General features: G+C 33.0%; 2 protein-coding genes and 1 long non-coding RNA gene across 3 annotated transcripts; 2 read left to right on the top strand and 1 right to left on the bottom strand.

Moving 5' to 3' along the window:
* The first annotated feature begins 916 nt into the window (after positions 1 to 916).
* LOC105131763 (Cation efflux family protein) lies at positions 917 to 4316 on the top strand. Its single transcript, XM_011034901.1, has 10 exons — positions 917 to 1517; positions 1608 to 1716; positions 1824 to 1863; positions 2443 to 2519; positions 2689 to 2777; positions 3133 to 3202; positions 3321 to 3359; positions 3444 to 3594; positions 3750 to 3839; positions 3977 to 4316. Exons 1-10 carry the CDS (start codon positions 1124 to 1126, stop codon positions 4076 to 4078), a joined length of 1161 nt encoding a protein of 386 aa, XP_011033203.1. The 5' UTR covers positions 917 to 1123; the 3' UTR covers positions 4079 to 4316.
* Positions 4317 to 6912: 2596 nt separating this feature from the next.
* Positions 6913 to 8219, top strand: LOC105131762 (uncharacterized). Its single transcript, XR_843495.1, has 3 exons — positions 6913 to 7621; positions 7714 to 7797; positions 7944 to 8219. It is a non-coding gene; the product is annotated as an uncharacterized LOC105131762 (long non-coding RNA).
* A 4395-nt stretch (positions 8220 to 12614) lies between these two features.
* LOC105131761 (Concanavalin A-like lectin protein kinase family protein) lies at positions 12615 to 14982 on the bottom strand. The gene has a single exon (XM_011034899.1). The coding sequence runs from the start codon at positions 14873 to 14875 to the stop codon at positions 12920 to 12922; it is 1956 nt and encodes a 651-aa protein (XP_011033201.1). The 5' UTR covers positions 14876 to 14982; the 3' UTR covers positions 12615 to 12919.
* Between the last annotated feature and the right edge of the window lie 6737 nt (positions 14983 to 21719).

Below are 21719 nucleotides of genomic sequence, written 5' to 3'. Positions count from 1 at the left end.
AGAGTGTTCTATAATATTTCTGGTTTGTCCTAAAAAAAGTGTTATCTAACGAAATAGAATGGGTTTTCTTAAATTCCACGAAATCAATGGTTAAGAATTTAACTTGCTCTCCAGTGCATTTTTCTCTTCATTCATGCTATTATTTTCACTCATTTTTTATTTTAAAGAATATTTTATTTATTATCAATAAATATTTTCTGATTATATAGATAAATTCACCGAAAGAATTATAGCAACTTAATTAAAATAAATCCACGTGAATGTATCTGTTTAATAAAAAAAAATATTAATAATAAATAAAATGTTTTTTAAGAAAAACTAATAATTCAATTGACATAAAAAATAATAACAGGAAGAGAAAAAAGTAACTCAGAAAATTTAATAATATTTATTTATTATTAAAAGATATATATATATATATATATATATATATATATATTTATCAAACAGATAGATTGCATATATCTTTTTTTTACTTGTAAAGTTCGTATAAGAATATAACATTTATGTAGAGTTCATATAAAAATAAATCATTTATTGTTGTATAAGAATAACTTTTTAAAAATTTAAATCTTAAAATTACCTCAGCTATTTTTTTTAAAAGGGTCGTAGATTTTGTGTAGGAGTTGCGATTACCCCTTACAACTCTCTAAGATGTTTTTCTTCATATTTTTCTTATTTTTTTTAACTGTGTTAAAGAAAAACAAATTCGATTAACTCTAATTAAATGGACCCCACTGTCGGACTGATCGAACGAGACTTGCAATACCCTCGTAACGCCAGTCTATCTTCGGGCTTCCCCCTTTGCTTGCAGATGACGGAGAGAATGTTCCCCCTTGCAGTGGCTGTTGTGTCAGTGAACTTCATTGGTACGGGCATCATTGGGCTAACATTCATCAATTCCCCCCAGAGGTTTTTTTTTTTTTTCCTAAACCAAACTTTGATCCCTTTTGAATTCGAACCCAAACTGCAACCTTCTTAACGTCTGATCTTGGGTTTTGAAGTCTGTGATTGTTAATCAATGGAATTCACGGACTTGATTTGAAATAAAAAACCAGACTCCAATCCAAGAAGTTGCGGATTTGTCTACAGCTCCCCACTTTTTTTTTTTGCTTAATCCAAAATGGAGACGCCCAGAAATCCAGATAATGTTGATTTTGGATTGGGCACAAGCGATCGCAGGTACGCTTATTGGCGCCAATCTTCATTTCACCAACAATCACAAGAACCCAAAACCCCAATTTCTATCATCACGAATGATGCAACAAAGCCTCTGCTTTCACGCACCGTTTCAAGCATTGACATCCCACCGGAGATTGATTATTCTTTTGATTACCAAAACGACTCCATTTTTGAGGACCCAAAGAGGAAACTATCGGATTTGGATTCCGTGCTTTCGATTTTTAGGGTTATTAGGTCTGGGAGTAGACAAATGAGAAGACTTTTCTTGATGATTTCTCTTAATGTTGCGTATTCTACTGCTGAATTGGCGATCGGACTCTTTACGGGCCGTGTTGGTGAGGAAATGAATCAGTTTTGGGTTTTGATTGGTTGTGTTTAGGGTTTTTTTAAAGTAATTTTTTTTTTTTTATGGGATCTTGCTGCAGGTTTGGTATCTGACGCGTTTCATTTGACATTTGGATGTGGGCTTTTAACGTTTTCGTTGTTTGCCATGGCTGCTTCTAGGAGAAAGTCTGATCATGTCTACACTTATGGGTTAGTTATTATTTTGGTTGTAATTATGTTAGCGCGAATTTCCCCCCGATATTGATCGATCTTTGTCTTCAAAGGAACTTATTTTAACTGCTAAATGCCTTCGCCAGGTACAAAAGGCTTGAAGTGTTGGCTGCTTTTACTAATGCTGTAAGTAACATGCAAATTCCTGTAGGATTTTGTGTTGTGGGTGTTGTTGTTTTTTATTTGTGCTATTAGAGATATGATAATCCAAGGTGTTATTGTTGATATATATTTGGTGTATTAATGGTTTGCTTTAGTTGGATAACTTGGGTTTTGTTTATTAAATGATTTAGCCTGCGGGGTTGAAACATCATGAGTGTGGTGCATAGCGAACAGTTATGGTTGGCATGAAAACAATAAGATGTTTAATATATAGATGTATACGATAAATCTTAAAAATGCATTCAGCTCTTTATGCTTGGTTTGTTTTTGACTCGGAGAAATGAGACCTATGTCTTGGCTCAGGTAGTTTAGGAAGAGGGTGTGGTTTTACCTTTGATACTCACCAAATAAAAGAGATGAAGTAAAGTTTTGCTTCTGAGTTTTATGACTTTTTATTGACCCTGGATGTTTCTTTGGCACTGAAGACATGTATCTGATGAAGAACTACTTTTACGTTCTTTAATTAATTCCTTTATAAAATTAAAACTTCATTTCTTTGCTCTAATATCTAGATATTCTTGATTTTGCTGCTTGTGTAGACAGCTGTTTCTTTTGTTCATGTCATTCTCGTTAGCTGTGGAAGCACTTCATGCATTCATACAAGATGAATCTGAACACAAGTAAGTCGGTTGCGCAGGTATTTGGAGCAGTATACTTATTATGCTGGATCCAGCATCATAGATAGCACATACTTGCCAAAAGATAGTTACTATGTATTTAGTGCAGTGCACTTTGTGGCTCATCCTTTTATTTTCATCTTTTACATGGAGATTACAACCCTTTTTACAGGCATTACTTGATTGTTTCTGCGGTGACAAATTTATTGGTGAATCTTATTGGTGTTTGGTTCTTCCGGAATTATGCTCGCATTAATATTGGTAAGTCACTTACTGCACTTTTATATGTCACAGGAAGTCATTTGATGAACTTTAAGCCACATGAAAAGGCTCACATGTACTAGCGCTTATTTGAATAGCATTTTAATCGAGTATAAAGAGTGGTGTACTGTAAAATATGGTGCTTTTCCAATTTGACCCTGGATGGGAATCTTATAAAGAGTGGTATACTGTAAAACATGGTGCTTTTCCAATTTGATCCTTGACGGGAATCTTTGGCATATTATACATAGGGTTATAATGATTGTTACTGTTATAGAAACTGCTTCAGTGGTTTTATAGATTTTGATATTTTTATCTTTTCTTTGGATTGTGTTGCATTTATATTTGCATGCAGTCTACAGAAAAGCAGAAGATATGAATTTCCATTCAGTCTGCTTGCATGTTATTGCAGATTCAATTCGCAGGTATGCTCTCTGAGTCTCTGTGTGTCCTTATTTTTCTTTGCAAAAGCATGTTCCTTTTTTAATTACTTGCATTTTTCATATATCCATGATTGGCTGATTTACTCTTATTGTTTCTCAGTGCAGGCTTGATATTGGCATCCTGGTTTTTGTCCCTTGGGTATTTTGCTTCATCTTTGTTTTTTCACTGCAAAACTCCCCTGTTTACCTCTTTTGTTTTTAAATTCTGTTTCACACATTACAGGGTTGAAAATGCTGAAGTTTTATGTTTGGGGCTGGTTTCCGCTGCTGTCGTTATGCTTGTCCTACCGCTCTTTAAAGCCACTGGTGGCATCTTGCTTCAAATGGCTCCTCCTAGCATTCCATCTTCAGCATTGAGCAAATGCTTGAGACAGGTAAGCTCCCATAAAGGCTTTCATTCATTTGCTATGATCCGAGTGTGAATTTTCAAATAGAAAGGGTGTTTCCAACATTTTGAAGAGCCGATTCTTATACAATACATTTTGGTTGAATTTATCTATCATTACATATAATTCCCTATTCTGGCTAGGTTTCTGCCCGTGAAGATGTTGCTGAAGTTTCTGAAGCTCGGTTTTGGGAATTGGTTCCTGGTCATGTTGTTGGCTCAATTTCACTTCAGGTACATCACTGAAAGTATGGCTTATTTGCTGTCATTGTTGATGTGGCAGGTGGCGTCCTTGTAATACTCTTGAAGTTCTACTTTCTGGTTGTTTAAAGACTGGTAACACAATTTTGTTTCTTGGATGTTGTTAATAGGTGAAGAAGGGGGTGGATGATCGCCCAGTACTACAATCTGTGCATGGTTTGTACCATGATCTGGGAGTACAGGATCTGACAGTGCAAATCAATTATGATTGAGGTTCATTTCCTATATAATTGGTTTTTCTTTCTTTCCTTTTGTTCTCAAGAACAGCCTCAGATTGAAGTCCATCTTTTGCATTCGATATTGTTGTTCTTTTGAAACAATTGTATTACCCATAGAGGGGGATTTTAATCTATAGTCCCCGTACAGAACGGATTTGTGCAAAATAACTTTGCGTCATAGTTATAGTTGATTTTTCATGTTTGTATCTAATGTCTTCACTCATTTCCATTATTGACTGCCTTTTAGTAACAGGTAATTTGATAATTATCATATGCTCACCGACAAATCAGTCATTGCCCCTCCCAAAGTAGTTTAAAGCGTGCGTATATATATATATATATATATATATATATTTTTTTTTTTTTTTTGTTTACCTGGCATATTAGTTCTTGCATATTAAACCGGGCACTTGGCCAAACTCGGGGTCTGACTCCAAGGATTTTTTTTTTTGTAGTTTTTGTTCAAAATAACATTGTTTTATTAAAAAAACTTAAAATAACATCTTTTTGAAAAATTACTAAAATGATGTTGTTTTAGGGTTTGATCTGACCAACTTGTGACTTCATTCTCGGGTTGGATCAAATCTAGGGGTGTTTACAAGGTTGGCTTCATCTATTTGTAGTTCTGAATTTTTTGATATAAAAAGAGATCGAACTGAATTAATTTTGTAAAAGAAATTAAATGAATTGAAATTCTGAGTGTTATGTTAATTCAGTAGGTATGGATATTTCTATCAACAATTGTTACCGAATCAACTGCAAATCAGTCTTCTTCACCCGTCCTCGTCCTAGTTCTTCCATGATTTCCAAGTTAAATGAGACAAACAAAAATGAAAAGGAAGCTGAAAAATCCTGTCAGAAAACTAATTGGTGTCGCGGGGGTATCATCTGGAATCATGTACTGCGATAATGTTGAAACATCCTGAAAGCTTTCAACATTCCAGTAATTAGCTTTCTGATTCAAAGCTTTCCCTGCAAATTTAGATAAAATGGCAATTATAAGTTACAGTCATTACTCATTACACTGACCATGCAGATAAACTTTAATTGGCCAATTATAATTGTATCGCATGAAAAAGATTAGACGAAAAGGTCCAATTCCAAGAAAATATGTGGTTGTGTCAGATTGTTAGATCATGGTCAAATTTGGTTAGGAAATTCCTTGACTAACAGTAACAGTTAAAGGCTGGGAAGACCTTTAAATTAGATATGTTTTTTTAGTATTTTTCCAATTTAATTTCGGAATTTAGCTTTTTTTCGGTTTTAGCACTTATTTTTCCTATTTAATTGGGATTCCGATTTCCTTTAACAAGGTTGATTTTAGAGCTATTTAAACAGTTGTAATAAGGGTAGAATAATTATTCAAACAATAAAAGAATATGAGAACGATTCATGTTCAGTCATTTCATTTTATCTTCTTGTTCTTTGATTTCTAATTTAAGAGCTTCGTCTGCGTCAGAAAACATATTCCTCAAGAACCTGCAGCAAAAAAGTATATTATAAAGGGGTTACTATTTCTTACAATCCCTACCTGGAACGCAAAAAGTCCTCCATCCACCGATTAAAACCAAATCATACTGATGGAAGAACGATATTTTGCTTCTCTGACTTGGTATTCCTTAATTCATCCTCCGTGATATCCTTAATGAGACTTATTCCATTCTTTGAAAATGGAGGCACACTGGCCACATAAAAGCAGGCCTTTCAGCCAGCACTTCTGGTGGTGGTCCTTCCCGTGTAAGAACCTGCAAGAGTTGTCCTTGAGGGCCTCTTGTTAGGGTTTGGATGGCAGCAAGCCACACCCAGAATAGAAGATTTGTTTACTTCTCGTGTTTGTGCTTCCCCTATAAGAACTTTCTGGTGGCGTCTGATAAACTATATAGAAAAAATGTCACTCAAAAAGTAAGTTGAGTTGTGTTTAAACTCACGGAAGGTTGGAAACTAAAAAATCAAGGCCATGTAATTGTTGCTAGGATTAAAGATGTGGCCGACAGGGGAAAAGCACAGCTAAGATTAAATTAAAATGACCTTGGCAGAATTATTGAAGTCACATCTTTGTATACAAGAAAAACAGAACATCTAGTAGTTGTAGTCACAAAAAATCTACTAATTGAAGTCGCATTATGCTTTTTAACATAGAATCAAGAACTCTGTATTGCTAGTAATCAATTTTTATTTTTATTTTTATTTTTATTTTTCGAAGCAATCAACAGTCAATCACCATAAAATATCACTAGAGATAAATAATATTTAGCCAGTTTCTTTGTCAGAAACTGGAGAGTGTTTCGAAGGATAGATAAATGGATTGTAGATAAACAAATGGAAGAAATGGAGGAAACAGGGATTAGAGAATTTGAATTGTTGCAGAGAAACCCAGGAATTCTTAGACCTAAACTGACAGTGTCACATACTGAAGGGTGAAATTATAAATATTATTGAAATATATACACTCAGCCAACTCTTTGTATAAAAAAGGGACTCAATTAAGCATTCTCTAGTCCTCTTGTGATAGAACATGAAGTGAGAAAAAACCCTGGGAATCAGAAATCATAATAGGTTGACCCAAATTTGACACAAAACTAGTTTACAAACCCTTCATTAAACTAAAGTAGGATGGAACTGAAAAGTGACGACACAGGAGACGTTTATCTTGACATTATCAATGATTTTGTGCACACTTTCACTGGTCATACCGGTATGTCTTGTCCAATTCTCAGCACTTCAGAATATAACTGAATTATATGGATTGTAACGGGGGTGCTTAAGGGGTCTTACTTATACTGACTTAGCATTATGGTTTTGTTCACAGGTGAGCTTTCCGCAGTTGCCTGCAACCCAATAGATGCTACCATAGTTGCAACTGGGGGTGCAGAGGATAAAGGCTTTCTCTTGAAGATTGGAGATGGAGATTAGAAAGTGGAGTTAAATGGTATGTCATTATTCTGTTACGCATTATGGTTTGTTGAGTACAGGATTTTTGTCAGGATAATGATTAGGGTTGAAGACTTTGAACTAATATATGTAAATAGGTGGCTGGGGATCTTTTTAAGACAAGACAGTTTTAATTCTGTCGTTTTATAATGGTAAAGATTTTCCTTTGAATTGGTGTTATTTAGGGTTTAGCCATATGTCTTCCTAGTCCCAATCAACACTGATTATCTGGATTCTTTATGTATTTCTTATCTTCAACAAATTTTCTCTATGCATTTCGTTGCAAGTCATGACAATTCTGTTTCTTGTTTAGCCTTTAGTTCTGATAGGCAGTTGCTTGCATATGGTGGTGTTGGTGTAACAGTTCGAATATGGGACTCGTCAGGTCATCACATACACACTTTATTTGTTTTTACTGTGGTTTTCTTGAGCATTTGTCTTATGAAGACCTTTCCCAGTGGATCAGGTGGCATCCAAGACGTCCTTTTACGTTGGCGAGTTCTACTGATTGCGTTGCTTTGATGTGGGATTCTGAAAAATGTGTCCTCTTCAATACATTTTACGGTCATGGTAGATCTGTGACATGAGGTGATTTTACACCTGACGGTATCTTCCTACTCTTCATCTTGGTGTTAGTTGTTAAACTTCTCTGTCGCACTTTTTCATAACTTGTTTCCCTACTTTTGTGTTTGAGGAAGATCATATTATTTGTACTGGTTCTACTGATGCAACTCTGAGGATATGGGATGCAATAAGAAGCGAGGCAATTCATGTTATAGGAGGTATGCTATTTTCCTCAAATATTTGATTGTTGTTGAGATGTTATTTCAACAAACATGATTGCACCTAGCTCCTTTTGTTTTAATATTTTCCTTTTCTGCACCTGGCTCCTCTTGTTTTAATTATTTCCTTTTCTTTCTTTGTTTAGGCAGTGAATTTTGCCATTGATTCCATTTCAACTTCCAATTTCCTGTTCCATTGCCAAGCCAGGAATAAGCCCCTTGAGATTTCCCATAACTGAAAACAGGGGTTGCACCAACCTGCTTGCTGATTTACAAACTACTAGCTTGCTATCACAAACTTTGTAAAACTTTTTAAATTGGAAGCGTTTGAGCTTATTTTTATTCAGCGCTTTGTTTCGTTCCTCAATGCCCTTAGGAACCTTTTTGACCTCAAGAACACAATGTCTAAGCTTCCCTCTTCAACTCTTGAACAAAATGATGCTGATTTTATGTATTATCATAAGCTTTATTGTTTGCCTTTTAGGTAGCCTCTGTCTCCCGACCAACTCGCTAAATATAATCTGTAAATTTAACTGAATTGTGCTCTTTACCACAAGGATTGTGCGTGTTTGAAAAATATAACGTCTTCCCCAATCCTTCTCTTCTCAACCTGTGGTTGTCATCACTCTTGGAACCACCCGAAGCTCCCTCGAATTGATAGACATTCATTTATCCATTCTCTTGCACACAAATATCATGTATTAGCTCCAACTCATCAAAATTCTCACCTTCCCGCTCTACTAGATTCACTCCATGCTGTAGACAGGCACAAGACTATGGCCCTCTTCCTCGCAAGTAAAGCTACTAAACCATGAATTTCTACTCACTTTACAGTAACTGAAGTACTTATTGTTTACAAGAGCTATGCATCATTCTGCACAACAGCTTTAATTGCTCCAATCAAATTTACTCCAACTTCCTACATTAGATCAGGTAACCGCATCAATTTCTCAGCTGGTTCTCACTGTAGCAATATCTATCACAACCCGATTTTCAGATTCATGATCGGCATATGGGTAAGGTTTTTCTTCAAGGTTCATATCTATGTGAATCCAAACTTACATACAACCTTAGTTCAACTTACCATTAACAACAAACTAATTTCATAATATAACTTAATTGTCTTAATACAAGAGTTTATATAAATTCAAAGTTTTGAAGCACTAACTAGACATAAAAGAAAGTTACAAATTTCAACAAAAGAACAGGATCAGAAGATCCAATAAAAGTGACCTGCTATCAAGCTATAAGCCTGAAAATGATAATTAATAAGAATGTGAGTTCAATAATTCAGTAAGTAGATAACATTCAATACACACACAAGGTAATATAACAATGATGAATATATATACAATTACAGCTTTAGGTTCTTATAGAAATGTTTCTTAAATAGGCCATAACAAAAAAAATCATATGGTAAAACTCATCAGAAAATCAAAATATAATGAGCATAAAGCTCCGTACTGTGGGATGATCAGTCCACACAGGTTGATGATTCCGCTAACCAACTAGGGTTCAGATACGATATGCACAAAGACTAACACTACCCTGTTAGCATGAGTATTCTAATTGACATACCATATGTTTATAATCATAATCAAACAAACATATTCATATCTCAAGGCTCAACTTATGACATCAATCAAATGAGGAGCTATCAATTCAGAAGTCAATTCAAATATATACTGGTTCATATTAAGAATTCAGATTCAACAATTGATCATGCTTTTTCATAACAAGGATAATAATCATCATATATATTATCAAGAAGCATGATCCAATTTATATTAACAAATCAAATATTTATAATATTTCTCATGCATATAAAAAATTATCTACCCACCTGACTCAAAGCAAACGGTACTCAAAAGTTGATACTAAATGAAATCCTATTAACGTCCTACCGGTAGAATATCAGGATTATCTGAATACAAAGAAGACATATTCAAGAATGACTTAAAAGAACATATAACCTATTTAATACACTTATCTAATGGTATATTCCATAACCCTGTATGTTTTTAGACTAAACTAGTTATTTTTCAAAAAACCCAAAATTTAACAGTTTTCCCAAAGTCTAATCCATAATAAAAAATAATAAAATTGATAATAATTCACTAAATAACCCTCAATTATTCATCAAACCAAATCTGAAAATGCTAATATTACAACTGGGGACTAATATGGAATTTATCATATTTTTAAGGGTCAAATTGTAACTTTTATTGAATTGAATGACCAAACTAAAAATATCATAAATCCATGACTACATTGAAATTATGACCATATTTAATCCACAATTCTGTTCAGAATATCTTGTTATGCTCCAGGGACCATTTTGGAATTTTCTAAAAAAATTTAGGGTCAAATGGAGGACCAAACTAAAACTATCATAAATCCATGAATATACTGAAATTATGAACATAATTAATCCTCAATTCTGTCCAGAACATCCCATTATGCTCCAGGGACCATTCTGGAATTTTACCAAATTTTTAGGGTCAAATGGTAATTTTTGTCAAATTAGAGGACCAAATTGAAAGTTTTAAAATTTCATAACTATATAGTAATTCTGCCCATAATTCATACAGGGACCAATCTATAATTTTCCAAAGTTTGGGGACTGTACAATAATTTTCACAAATTGAGGGACCAAATTGAATTTTCATCATCTTCAACCTCCAACCCATAATTTCAACAGAAACCTACTGTTCTTTTCAAATTTCTAACTTAAAATTCACCATTTGCACAATTTATAACTTAAAATCATCACAATCTTCCATAGTCAACTAAATAATCAATTACATACAACAATCAATACCTAACATTCAATTTAATTCATCAATTAAACCCAAAACATAAATTTTCAAAACCCTAACATTCATCAAAATCAAAATTTAAAGTTCAATAACACATATTTATATATTTAATAACCTAAATATTACCTTTAAACTTATTTTCTCCAACTCCTTTTTATTTCCCTTCTAATTTTCTTTTTTTCTCTTCTTCTTCTTCTTTCTTCCTTCACTCTCACGGTTTGCTCTCAAGTACACAGCTCCTTTTTATGTCTTTTTTATTTATACTTATCAACTATTGTTCAATTACTACATTACCTCTCATTCATTTATACCCTCTTTTTAAGCCTCCAAAAACTTTGTTACCTTTTCCTATCTTTTTACAACTATCAACTTTCATATGCCCTTAGCCTTTAGGGTTGGGCATGATAGGTGAATTTTAGTTTAATTTTTACTGGGGTTTTATTTTAGATTTAGAAACTACTTTCAAGCCATAACTTCAGGAACTCAAGTTTAATTCTGAGATAGTTGGATTTGGTCAGGAATTAACTCTGTGCAACATCCTAACTTGCTGAATACCACGGGGGAGGCAAAGGAAAAATTCTACAAATGTGAAGATTTAGATGCGGCTAAGAATTGAAACGGAATGCTTGTTATCAAGAATTCTATTCTATATTTGTGTTAATTTATCTAAATTGCTTAATCAATCTAGAACCATGACTAAATGGAGTCTTGTTTGCAGTATCATGACACATCTATCATCTTTGAATACTACCGTCTTTCTCATTATAATGAGCCCATATTTTGCTCGGCCTGACCAGGTAACTATCACGCCGAACCTAAAAGACCATGTAGTTTGCTATTTGCATCGTTGGAAAATGGAAGCATTTATCCAAGAAAAAATGGATTTTGCGTCCATTCTCCAAGGAGGTACAGTCAAATCTGAAAAACCAACTTTTCCAAACTATTTTTTCCATGGCCATGACATATGTGGAAGAGAGAAAATCGCATTCAACTACATGGGGTTCTGTCAAGCTCCTTTCATCAAGGCCTGCAATTTGGAAACCAGGCAAAAGATGAAATTTTCACCTTTTCTTCCCCTTCAAGGAAATAAATAAAAAAACATTAGAGGTAGGGTTTGCATCAATTTCACAACCTTTTAATTATTGGAATTAACCTTTATGGCATATGTATAGGATGAAAACATAGTGATGTACACGTTGAGAGAATACTGGGTTTAAGGTTTCTGTGTTTTTTACATTGAAGAATAAAAGGAGGCATGAATTTAAATCAAGGAATATTATTGGTTTCCAATATAGACAGGTTTGCCTAAATTGAGTTTTCCTGCAAGTTCTTGCAGATTTCATTGACAGGTTTTGCTCTCTCCAATGTATTTAGTTTCCTTTGCGCATGCTTACTTGCTTTCCAGTTGCTTTCTTCTTATGTATCCAAGTTAACGTGATGTATATTCCAGTTAACCTGAGGTTCATTTTCTGTGTTACTGGTCTTCTTTTCTTGCTATGTTCTCCGGAACAGCCTTAGATTGAAATCCATCTTCTAGTTCTTATTATTGTTTGCCACGATAAAGAATTTTATTACCCCGTAGAGGTTGATTTTGAATCTTTATTCCCCATATAGAACGGTGAATTACTGCAGAATTACTTCATGTCGTGTCTCTGATGATCTTGACTCTTTGGTCTTCATTTTTTTCGTTACTACGAGTCCATGATATTAATAGCCTTGCCACCTCGATATCCTTTCATAGTTAAATGGGGCTGAGGGGAGTAATCAGTCAAGGACCCCTCCCACATTAGTTTTAGAGCATTGAAATGTTTTGCTTATCGGCAAATTACTTGGTTTTTTTACCTGCAGCTTTTGTTTATATTATGTCAAAATAAGGTGTGCAAAAGGCCAGCTGGGTATGACAACTTTAGTTTTCTTAAAATTTTGTTATGAAAAAAATTCTATTGAAATAAAAATCCTTGTCCAATATATATTGCTTGGTGATTAAAACTTTGATAACATACAAAAAAAGAACATTAAATTGATCACCAAGATATGCCATCGTTGGCTCGCCATAGGGATTTGACATTTCAGAAAACATCTTCCTAGGAATTATGGTGAACCTGCAGCTAGTTTTCCAGCACTACGTACATAATTTGACGAAGAAAAAAATAAATTTATTGAAGTGCTGCTATTTCTTAACAATCATTGCCTGGAACACAGCAACGTTATGGCTAGATATATATCTACTACTAAGTGCATTACTGACTAAAACAAAATCAGACTGATGATCGACATTCTCCTTCGATCCTTTGGCATTTGATTCATCTCCCTGAGATTTCTGAAAATGGAGAGAGTTCGCCTCCAATGATAGAGTTGCCCCATTCTTTGAAGGATGGAGGCTTGGGCGGCCACATAAAAACAGGCCTTTCAGCTGGCACGTCTGGTGGTGGCGCTTCCCCTGTAAGGACCTGCAAAACAGTTTTCATGGAGGGCCTATCGTTTGGATTTGGATGGCAGCAGGCCAACCCCAGAATAAGCACACACTCCATTTCTTCATTTTTGAATATTCCATCCAATCTGGGGTCTGCACCTTCGAGGATCGTTCCCCTTCTGTAAAGTTCCCATAGCCCATGCACAATGTTACTAATGTAGTCATCCCGCTCAGTCTGCCCTCCAGGCTTCCTTCCACAAGCAACTTCCAGAACAAGAACGCCAAAAGCATAAACATCTGTTTCGGTCGTTGCCCTTCCCGTAAGAATACTCTCCGGAGCCATGTAGCCAGGTGTTCCAGCAAGCTCTTTCGTTGTGTGGTGAGTTTGTTCATTTCGAATAATGGTGCGAGCTAAGCCGAAATCTCCCAGTTTCGCATTGAAATCTAAATCCAACATTATGTTACTGGCCTTTATGTCTCGGTGAAGTACCCTCTTCATGCAGCCATTATGCAGATAATCCAATGCCTGTGCCGCTCCGGAAATCACACTCAGCCTTTTTTCCCAGCTCAGTGTTGCTTCCTGCGTGCCTGGCTTTTCATCACAAAATACGTATTTATCCAGGCTTCCATTAGGCAAGTACTCGTAAACCAAGAGGTACTCACGCCTTTCATGGCACCATCCGATCAACTTAACAAGATTTCGGTGATGGAGGTTGCCTATTGTAGTGACTTCTGCCATGAATTCTTGCTTACCTTGGGTTGATTTCTTTGAGACTCTTTTGACAGCGACTTCCTTGTTTCCCAAGATTCCCTTGTAGACTGTCCCGAAGCCACCTTTCCCGAGCTTGTTCTTGGGGTTGAAATTACCAGTTGCTTTGCTAAGTTCTTTGAATTTGTATTTCCTCGGAGCAGTTGAGGAGCCTAGGATTGCCTCATCAATATTTGGATAAGCATCCTCCAGCCTGTCCACTTGACATCCTCTTTTCCTGTACAAGAAAAGGGCGATACCAATACTAATCAACAGGATTAGTACTGATCCTACGGCAACTAAAATCCAAACCCACCGCAACTTGGAGTCTTTTATCTCCGAACCGCTGAACTGCCATGACCTCACGCAATTTAGTTGAGTTTTGTCACTTGTTGAACCCGAAAACCCCACATAAACGTTTTCTGGAAGATAGTCTGAGAGATTGAGATGCTCAGAAATAACTGGATTCTTCTTGTCCTCACCCACAAAAACAGTCAAATTCTTGCCGTCGTATCGAACATCTACCCTGACATCTTCGCCCTTAGAAAGATAAATGCCTCTGCCATTTAACGAAACCGATCTTCTTGAGTAGACACTGTTCACATCCAATCCAATATGGTTATCATCAAGATCATCTGGGAAACTTTTTCTGGTGTCAAATTCTACTGCCACTGTCCTGGCTTCAATGGATCCATTTAACGTGGGATTTACGATTCCAATCCATTGTCCTTCACTTCCATCTGGAACATCAGTATCTTCTGTTAATATAAAAGCTAAGCCTTCACCACCTGGATCTGTCTGGCTTTTGATATTGAGTACGAAGGTTGTATTGAAAGATGCATTCTTCCCTCCGTTGCTCCATAGTCTGAATGGCCATTTGTACAAGACCCTTCCAGCCTTGTTATCCATTGGAGCTCCATTAGAATCTGGTGTGACTTGGATGGCGTCATAGGCTATTCTAGAATTGGGAGCCCGAATAATAAGTTGATTTATATCAGAATCCGTGAAATTTGGAAATTGAAAATCAAGGCTCTGTACTAGAGCAAGAGCCCAGAGGACAGGTAGAATTACAGATGGGACTACCAAAGGAAAGCGCATCTCGCCAGAAGTAACTCTCCAAAGAATGAGAAGTTAGAATTGTAGTTAATTTTGTGCAGCTTTCTGGCAAGTTTAAAGCCAAATGAATGAGAAGTCGAGGATATACAAAAGACAGGTTCTTGCCAGCTTAAATTAGAAAAAAAATGTTAGGACTTCTATATGGGAGTAAATTTCCTTGTATTTTCTGATCTTATATTTTATTCTCTTGGAAAACTTAGAAGTTAGAACTATAGATATCACAACAGGGAAGTTAATATCAATCTGAATAATATTTGGTTGACCAATATTGCGCAGTTGTCATCAAATCGATAAAAGAGTACTCTGCTTAATTACGCTTGTACTTGTTGGATTTGATGGGCATAATTATCTATATATAATCGTTGTGTCTTTGCAGTCCCACTTCTGATCCTCCTGCAGATTTTCCTTTGCAATTAAGAAAACAAAATTTATGAGATCTTTTTTTTTTGGATAATTATTCATCTGTTTGCTTGATCATGCTTATGTCTGAAAGTACTGTATGCTTTATAACTCACTCTTATTTATCACCATTATAAAAGGAGATTTATCCCTACACTACCTGTTAGAAAAAAAAAATTGTAAGATAATTATGTAGTCATGGAAGAACAAAGTACATGCATGGTTTTTTCTCTTTATTTCTCCTTTACTCGAGCATTCCTCCACTCGATCCAAGAGGGGTTTAAGCTTCCGAATTCTTCTTTGTAAAATTAAAAACAGATTCAATGCCATGCCATGTTTTAAAAGACCATGAAAACTCGAAAGAAAAAAAAATATATCATGAATCTCTATTCTAAATTAAATAAATATATAAAGATCAAATTAAAAAATAATTAAGTAACAAAAAAATATAATGAGATAAAAAAAGAAAACACTTTGCGAATTCACAACAAATCCTCTCACAAGCCATATTGATTCACGTATGACTTTTGGTTTTTTGTATAAATTTTTAGTTATTTACAAAATGTCTTAGATATATAATTATTAATGAAGTCGGGATCAATTGTGTATTTGTTAACTGCAAATCAAGAAATTTGATATATACAGAATTTAGTACCAAAAAGAAGGGTTACTGATAAGTTAATATCTTTGCAGCAGTAAATCAAGTTAAATAGTATTACATAATAATGTATTTAATTTATTTCTCTTTATTTATGTATCACACATTATGTATAACTTTGTTTTGTGTTCGTGGAGTGAATGACCATTGTTCAAACAAATGAGGTGAAATGACATATCAAATACATGTATTTTTAAATCAGAAGTCGAGGATATACAAAAGACAGGTTCTTGCCAGCTTAAATTAGAAAAAACAAATGTTAGGACTTCCATGAGGGAGTAAATTTCCTTGTATTTTCTGATCTTATATTTTATTCTCTTGGAAAACTTAGAACTGTAGATATCACAACAGGAAAGTTAATATCAATCTGAATAATATTTGGTTGACCAATATTACGCACTTGTCATCAAATCTATACAGGAGTACTCTGCTTAATTACGCTTGTATGTATTGGATTTGATGGGCATATTTGTCTGCATATAATCGTCGTGTCTTGCAGTCCCACTTGTGATCCTCCTGCTGATTTTCCTTGTAAATTCCATGAAGAACAAGCCTAATTAGCTGTATATCTTGCTCACGCCTCTTGATCATATTCAATAACCATCGATGCAAAGCTAGTTATCCATTGAAACTTCCATAGCTAAATCCATGGTCAATGAAAATGATTATAGAATCTACTTTGTTTTTCTTATTGCAATTTGTTCTTGTACTTTAGTGTGCTTGAAGTATTCGTCTGGCTTTGAGGGTATCAATCAAGGAAACTTCATTGGTACGGGCATCATTGGGCTAACATTCATCAATTCCCCCCAGAGGAAAAAAAAAAAAGGCACAACTGACTTGTACGTTCACAAAGAAAAACTCTGCTCTGATCATGAATTCACTGCAGAATGAATACGTATACTTTGAAGAAGAAATTCTCTTATGGGGAAGATTGGAGTGGTTTCCTTGCAGGCGGATTGGTCAGTTGTCATGGTTACCCTTTCAGTGCATGTTTAATTTCTGAGAAGCTGAAAAGGAGCATTGCTTTTCTACTTTGTCTTTCTCATAACAATGAACGCATATATTCCTCTGAAAGAGGGAAGCATATATCCAAAACAAATTTGGATTTTGCGTCTATTCTCCAAGGAGGAACAGTCAAATCTGAAAAACCAACTTTTCCAAATGATTTTTTCCATGGCCATGACATGTGTGGAAGAAGAATTAATGCATTATAAGGGTGGGTGAAAATCGCATTCAGCTACATGGGGTTCTGCCAAGCTCCTTTCATCAAGGTCTGCAATTTGGAAACCAGGCAAAAGATGAAATTTGCACCTTTTTTCCCCCTTCAAGGAAATAAAAAAACATTAGAGGTCGGGTTTTGCACCAATTTCGCAACCTTTTAATTATTGGAATTAACCTTTATGACATATGTATAGGATGACAGCATAGTGATGTACATGTTGAGAGAATACTGGGTTCAAGGTTTCTGTGTTATTTACTTGGAAGAATAAAAGGAGGCATGAATTTAAATCAAGGAATAATATTATATTTGATTCCGAAGTTCTCTTCATTGTTCCTTACCTTAGTCAATTCTCGTGGTTAAGAGGGGACAAAGAGGTTGCTCTCTAGCTCGTCTTCTTCAAATCTAATTCTGTGTGTGTGTGTGTGTATATATATTCTGGCTCTAGGAAGAATGAGTCCAGTTCAATGTTTTTGATACTTTTTATCTAAAAAAATTATTTGTTCAGTTAACACTTAAAATTTGTAGTCAATGATTTAAATAAATTTAATTAATGATTGGTACACTATATTATTTTCAGTCAAATTACGCCCTGCTACCTTAACTATGCTCATTATCAACCAGGAAATTTCTTTGGATAGACATGTTCTTGGAATTTCAAAAAGGTCGTTGATATGTCCACGAGGAAAAACAAATTAAGGTAGCCGTATATCACCAAATAAAAGAGTCTACGCATAAAAGTAACACATACAGACAAATAATATAAAATTATTTATTTCATCTTTAGCCAATCATTTTATATATATATATATAAAAGAGATAGCGTAGTTTTATTAATTTGTTCAATACAATTTTATTTTGTGATAAATTTTTAAATAGAGCCGATCGATCAAGAATCAAATCAAGTATATAAAACACATTTTAATATTTACATAAATCATAAGATAAAAATATTTTTCTTGCATCTATTAATTTTTTTTTAGATTTAATTAAATGAAATAGTTAAATATATTTTTATCTTAATATTAAAAAAAATATCATCTTAAATTTTTTTTTAATCAAATTATATTTTTTCAAGTTATATTGGTTGTTTTTAAACTCGTAAAGTCAACAAAGTTATATCGAATCAATCCTTATATAATTTAGATTTTTGTTATTAAAAAAAATAATAATATATAAATATCTTTTTATATTTATAAAAAAATTAATTTAATTTGCAGTGTAACGCCATTTTAATCATCTGGTATTGTTTCTATTTTATTTGAGACACATCACAACATAGCTATATAACTTTTAAATAGATCGTTCGATGATTCCTAACTTTCAAATGTTTATTTTTAAAATCATTTGAATAAAAAACTCAATCTTGATTAACATATAAACTAATTAAAAAAATACATTCTAATAAGGAATAAAAATAAAAGAAAAAGAAAAGGAAGCGCTACAAATGATTTACTGAGACCAATTTACCACTTCAATTCAATTTACTACAAATAAACCAAACAACTAAGAAAAATGCAATCCAATTTACCACTTAAATTCAATTTACTGAGGCAGGGAATGTTTTTGCTGCTAAAAAAAATGCAGTAGAAGTTTCAAAAAGCCTTGACTATTTTTTTTGGACCCTCCATTAATCAGCCTCAAAAATAAATAAATTACGTTTGAACTAGAAAGGGTTTTTTTATCTAAATTAAAAATCAATCAGGTCTAACTAAATAATCGAAATGGGATTTGAGCCTCTAAATCCCTTCATGATTTTGAAATTAGATAAACAAGATCGAGGCTTCTGCTTATTCTTTTTAAGAGGAAAAATACTAAAAATATGAATTAACTTACTTTTACATTATATATCTTATTAAACGACAAAGCTATTGAATGCCCTTGAGGTCTTCGTTTTAAATATTATTTAAATACATTTATTTAATATTAGATTGTGTTAAGGAAATAAAAATTAAATATTTGAATGAAAATAAATGAAATCAGTTAGGCAATTGTAATTTTATATGACAATATTTCTATGCATTTACAACAAAATCTATAACAAAAATGTAAAGAGGAAATTGAAACAATCGGCGGCCAGTCCAATCCGAAAATAAGTTTTAATTTGGGATGGATGTGAGCAACATGTAAAAGCAGAATTTATGGAGAGGATCAAGAGCTTCCAGCTACACTAAAAAACAAAAATGGTGGCTCTAAGACATCTTTGTCACTACGAAGGATCAAAGAAACAACAAACACTACCTTGAAAGTTTTAATAAAATAGCAATCCAATTGCAGTAATGACTCAAAGCATTCCCATCTTTTATTTTACCTAACTTTCAATTTTGATCCTCTTATTTTTAATTCTCTGTAAACAATCAAAATGAATTCTTCTTTGTAAAATTAAAAACAAATTCAATGCCATGATATTTTAAATGACTATGAAAACTCGAAAGAAAGGAGCATGAAATATATTATGAAGATTAATTCTAAATTAATTAAACGTGTAAAGATCAAATTAAAAAAATAATTGAAAAAAATTAATGAGAAAAAAAATAAAAGAAATATTTTACGAATTCACAACAAATCCACTCATAAGCCATAGTGATTCACGAATGAATTTAGTTTTTTGTATAATTTTGTAGTTGTTTATAAAATTTCTTAGATATATAATTATAATTTTATAGTTATTTATAACCAAAAAGAAGGGTTACTGATGAGTTAATATCTTTGCAGCAGTAAATCAAGTAAGTTAAATAGTATTACATAATAATGTTTTTAATTTATTTTTCTTTGTTTATGCATCCCACATTGTATATAACTTCTTCGATGAGCAAACCAATGAAATATAATATAGAGCCTCTTGTAGGTTTGGTGCTTGTGGAGCAGGCCCAACTTGTGATTGAAATGACCACTGTTCAATAAATAAGGTGAAATGGCTATCAAATTGATGTATTTCTCTTTCAACCTTAGAATTGATTTTTCTTGTGTGTTTTTAAATTTTTATTTTATTTTATTTTATATTTTTAAATTTTTTTGATATGGTAATGTTAAAGATAAATTTTAAAAAATAAAAAAAATAATATTTTAATATATTTTTAAATAAAAAATATTTTAAAAAATTATCACTATTATAATACACATGATAGTTTAGATGAATTTTAATTATAATTTTAAAATTTAATTCGGTTTATCAGAGTGATTAAAGCTAAAATAAAACTTGATAAAACTCATGAATCGGATGAATCGGATCAAGTTAGGTTTAAAAACTCTAGTTTTAATAATTTAAAATTCAAAACAGCAGCTTCAAGAAGTTTATCTAGAATAAAAATTAGGTCCTTCGTTTGATAAACCTATTTCTTGGTTATTTCTACCATGTAATTTCTCGTTTGTCCTTTTTATTTTTCCTTTCTCCCTGTTCCTTAGAGTAAAATGTATTAAAAAAGTAAAACAAAGATTTTGTTCAGAGAATGTTAGAAGCATAATCTTTCTTGGTTAATCCATTGATCAACTCTGAAAAAATGAAGGCAAAGTACCTGTGGCAAGGTATAATATTTACAATAATCTCATCAATAGCGTTAAATGGATTAACCGAAGTTGATTCGAGTTATTTTTTATATTTTTTTATTAATTTTTTTTAAATTAGTTATTTAACATTGTGTCGGTCGAGAATGAGTTTCATAATTTTTTTTTATAAAATTATCTTGATTTCATAATTAGAATTATGAGTTTGACAGCTTAATTTAGATTAAATCAAATTATATATATATTTTTTTTATGTTATTTCAGTCTTGTAATCTAGGTCACATGTTTAATGGAATGTTTCTAGTTATTTTTTTAATGTTTTTTAAGTGATTTTATTTTTAAATTTATTTTTATATTAGCACATCAAAATTATATTAAAAAAAATTATTTTAAAAAATAAGCAGCCTTGTAAAGGGCATAATTTTATTTGTTTTTATCTCAATCCAACTCAAATTTTATTAGAAGAATTTAAAAGCTTTATTTTCTATAAAATTAGAATTTTTAGTAATTTAAAACCAGTAAGACTTTCAAATAAAAACACAAAAAATCTGTCACACGCAATATTTTATTAGTTGATTTACAAGTTTTTTTCCTATTTAGTTTAAAATTCTATTATTATTATTTTGCTTAGGATTTTTTAATATATAAACACTATAATATTATATATCAATTAGAGAATTTTAATATGGTGATTGTACTCGTATTACTTGTTTTTCTGCCGCTTAAAAAAAATGCAGTAGAGGTTTCAAAAGCATTAATTATTTTTTCGGAGTACCCCATTAAAAATAATTAAATTGGGTTTGAACTCGAGAGGGCTTTTTGTCTAAATTAAAAATCAATCAAGTTCTAGACTGCCTCGCCGCTGATTTATCTTATCTAACCAAATAATCGAAATGGGATTTCCTGAGGAATTCGTTTTAAATATTTATTTAAATACATTTATTTATTATTAGAGACCGCGTCACCAATACCGTGCTGTTTCCTAAACTTCAGGAAGCAATATGTAAAAGCGGAATTTATGGAGAGGATCTAGAGCTTCCTCTCCA

This window comes from Populus euphratica, unplaced genomic scaffold (assembly GCF_000495115.2).
Source record: "Populus euphratica unplaced genomic scaffold, PopEup_1.0 scaffold101.1, whole genome shotgun sequence".
NCBI lineage: Eukaryota > Viridiplantae > Streptophyta > Magnoliopsida > Malpighiales > Salicaceae > Populus > Populus euphratica.
The sequence above is the reverse complement of the archived record's forward strand: the minus strand, read 5'-3'. Positions and strand labels throughout refer to the sequence as shown.

Bases quoted from the DNA above. Each gene is read 5' to 3' on its own strand.
- LOC105131763 (XM_011034901.1), top strand. From the start codon at position 1,124: ATGGAGACGCCCAGAAATCCAGATAATGTTGATTTTGGATTGGGCACA. The intron at 1,717-1,823 runs GTTAGTTATTAT...TGCCTTCGCCAG, and splicing joins GATCATGTCTACACTTATGG to GTACAAAAGGCTTGAAGTGT. The intron at 3,595-3,749 runs GTAAGCTCCCAT...TATTCTGGCTAG, and splicing joins TGAGCAAATGCTTGAGACAG to GTTTCTGCCCGTGAAGATGT.
- LOC105131761 (XM_011034899.1), bottom strand. From the start codon at position 14,875: ATGCGCTTTCCTTTGGTAGTCCCATCTGTAATTCTACCTGTCCTCTGG.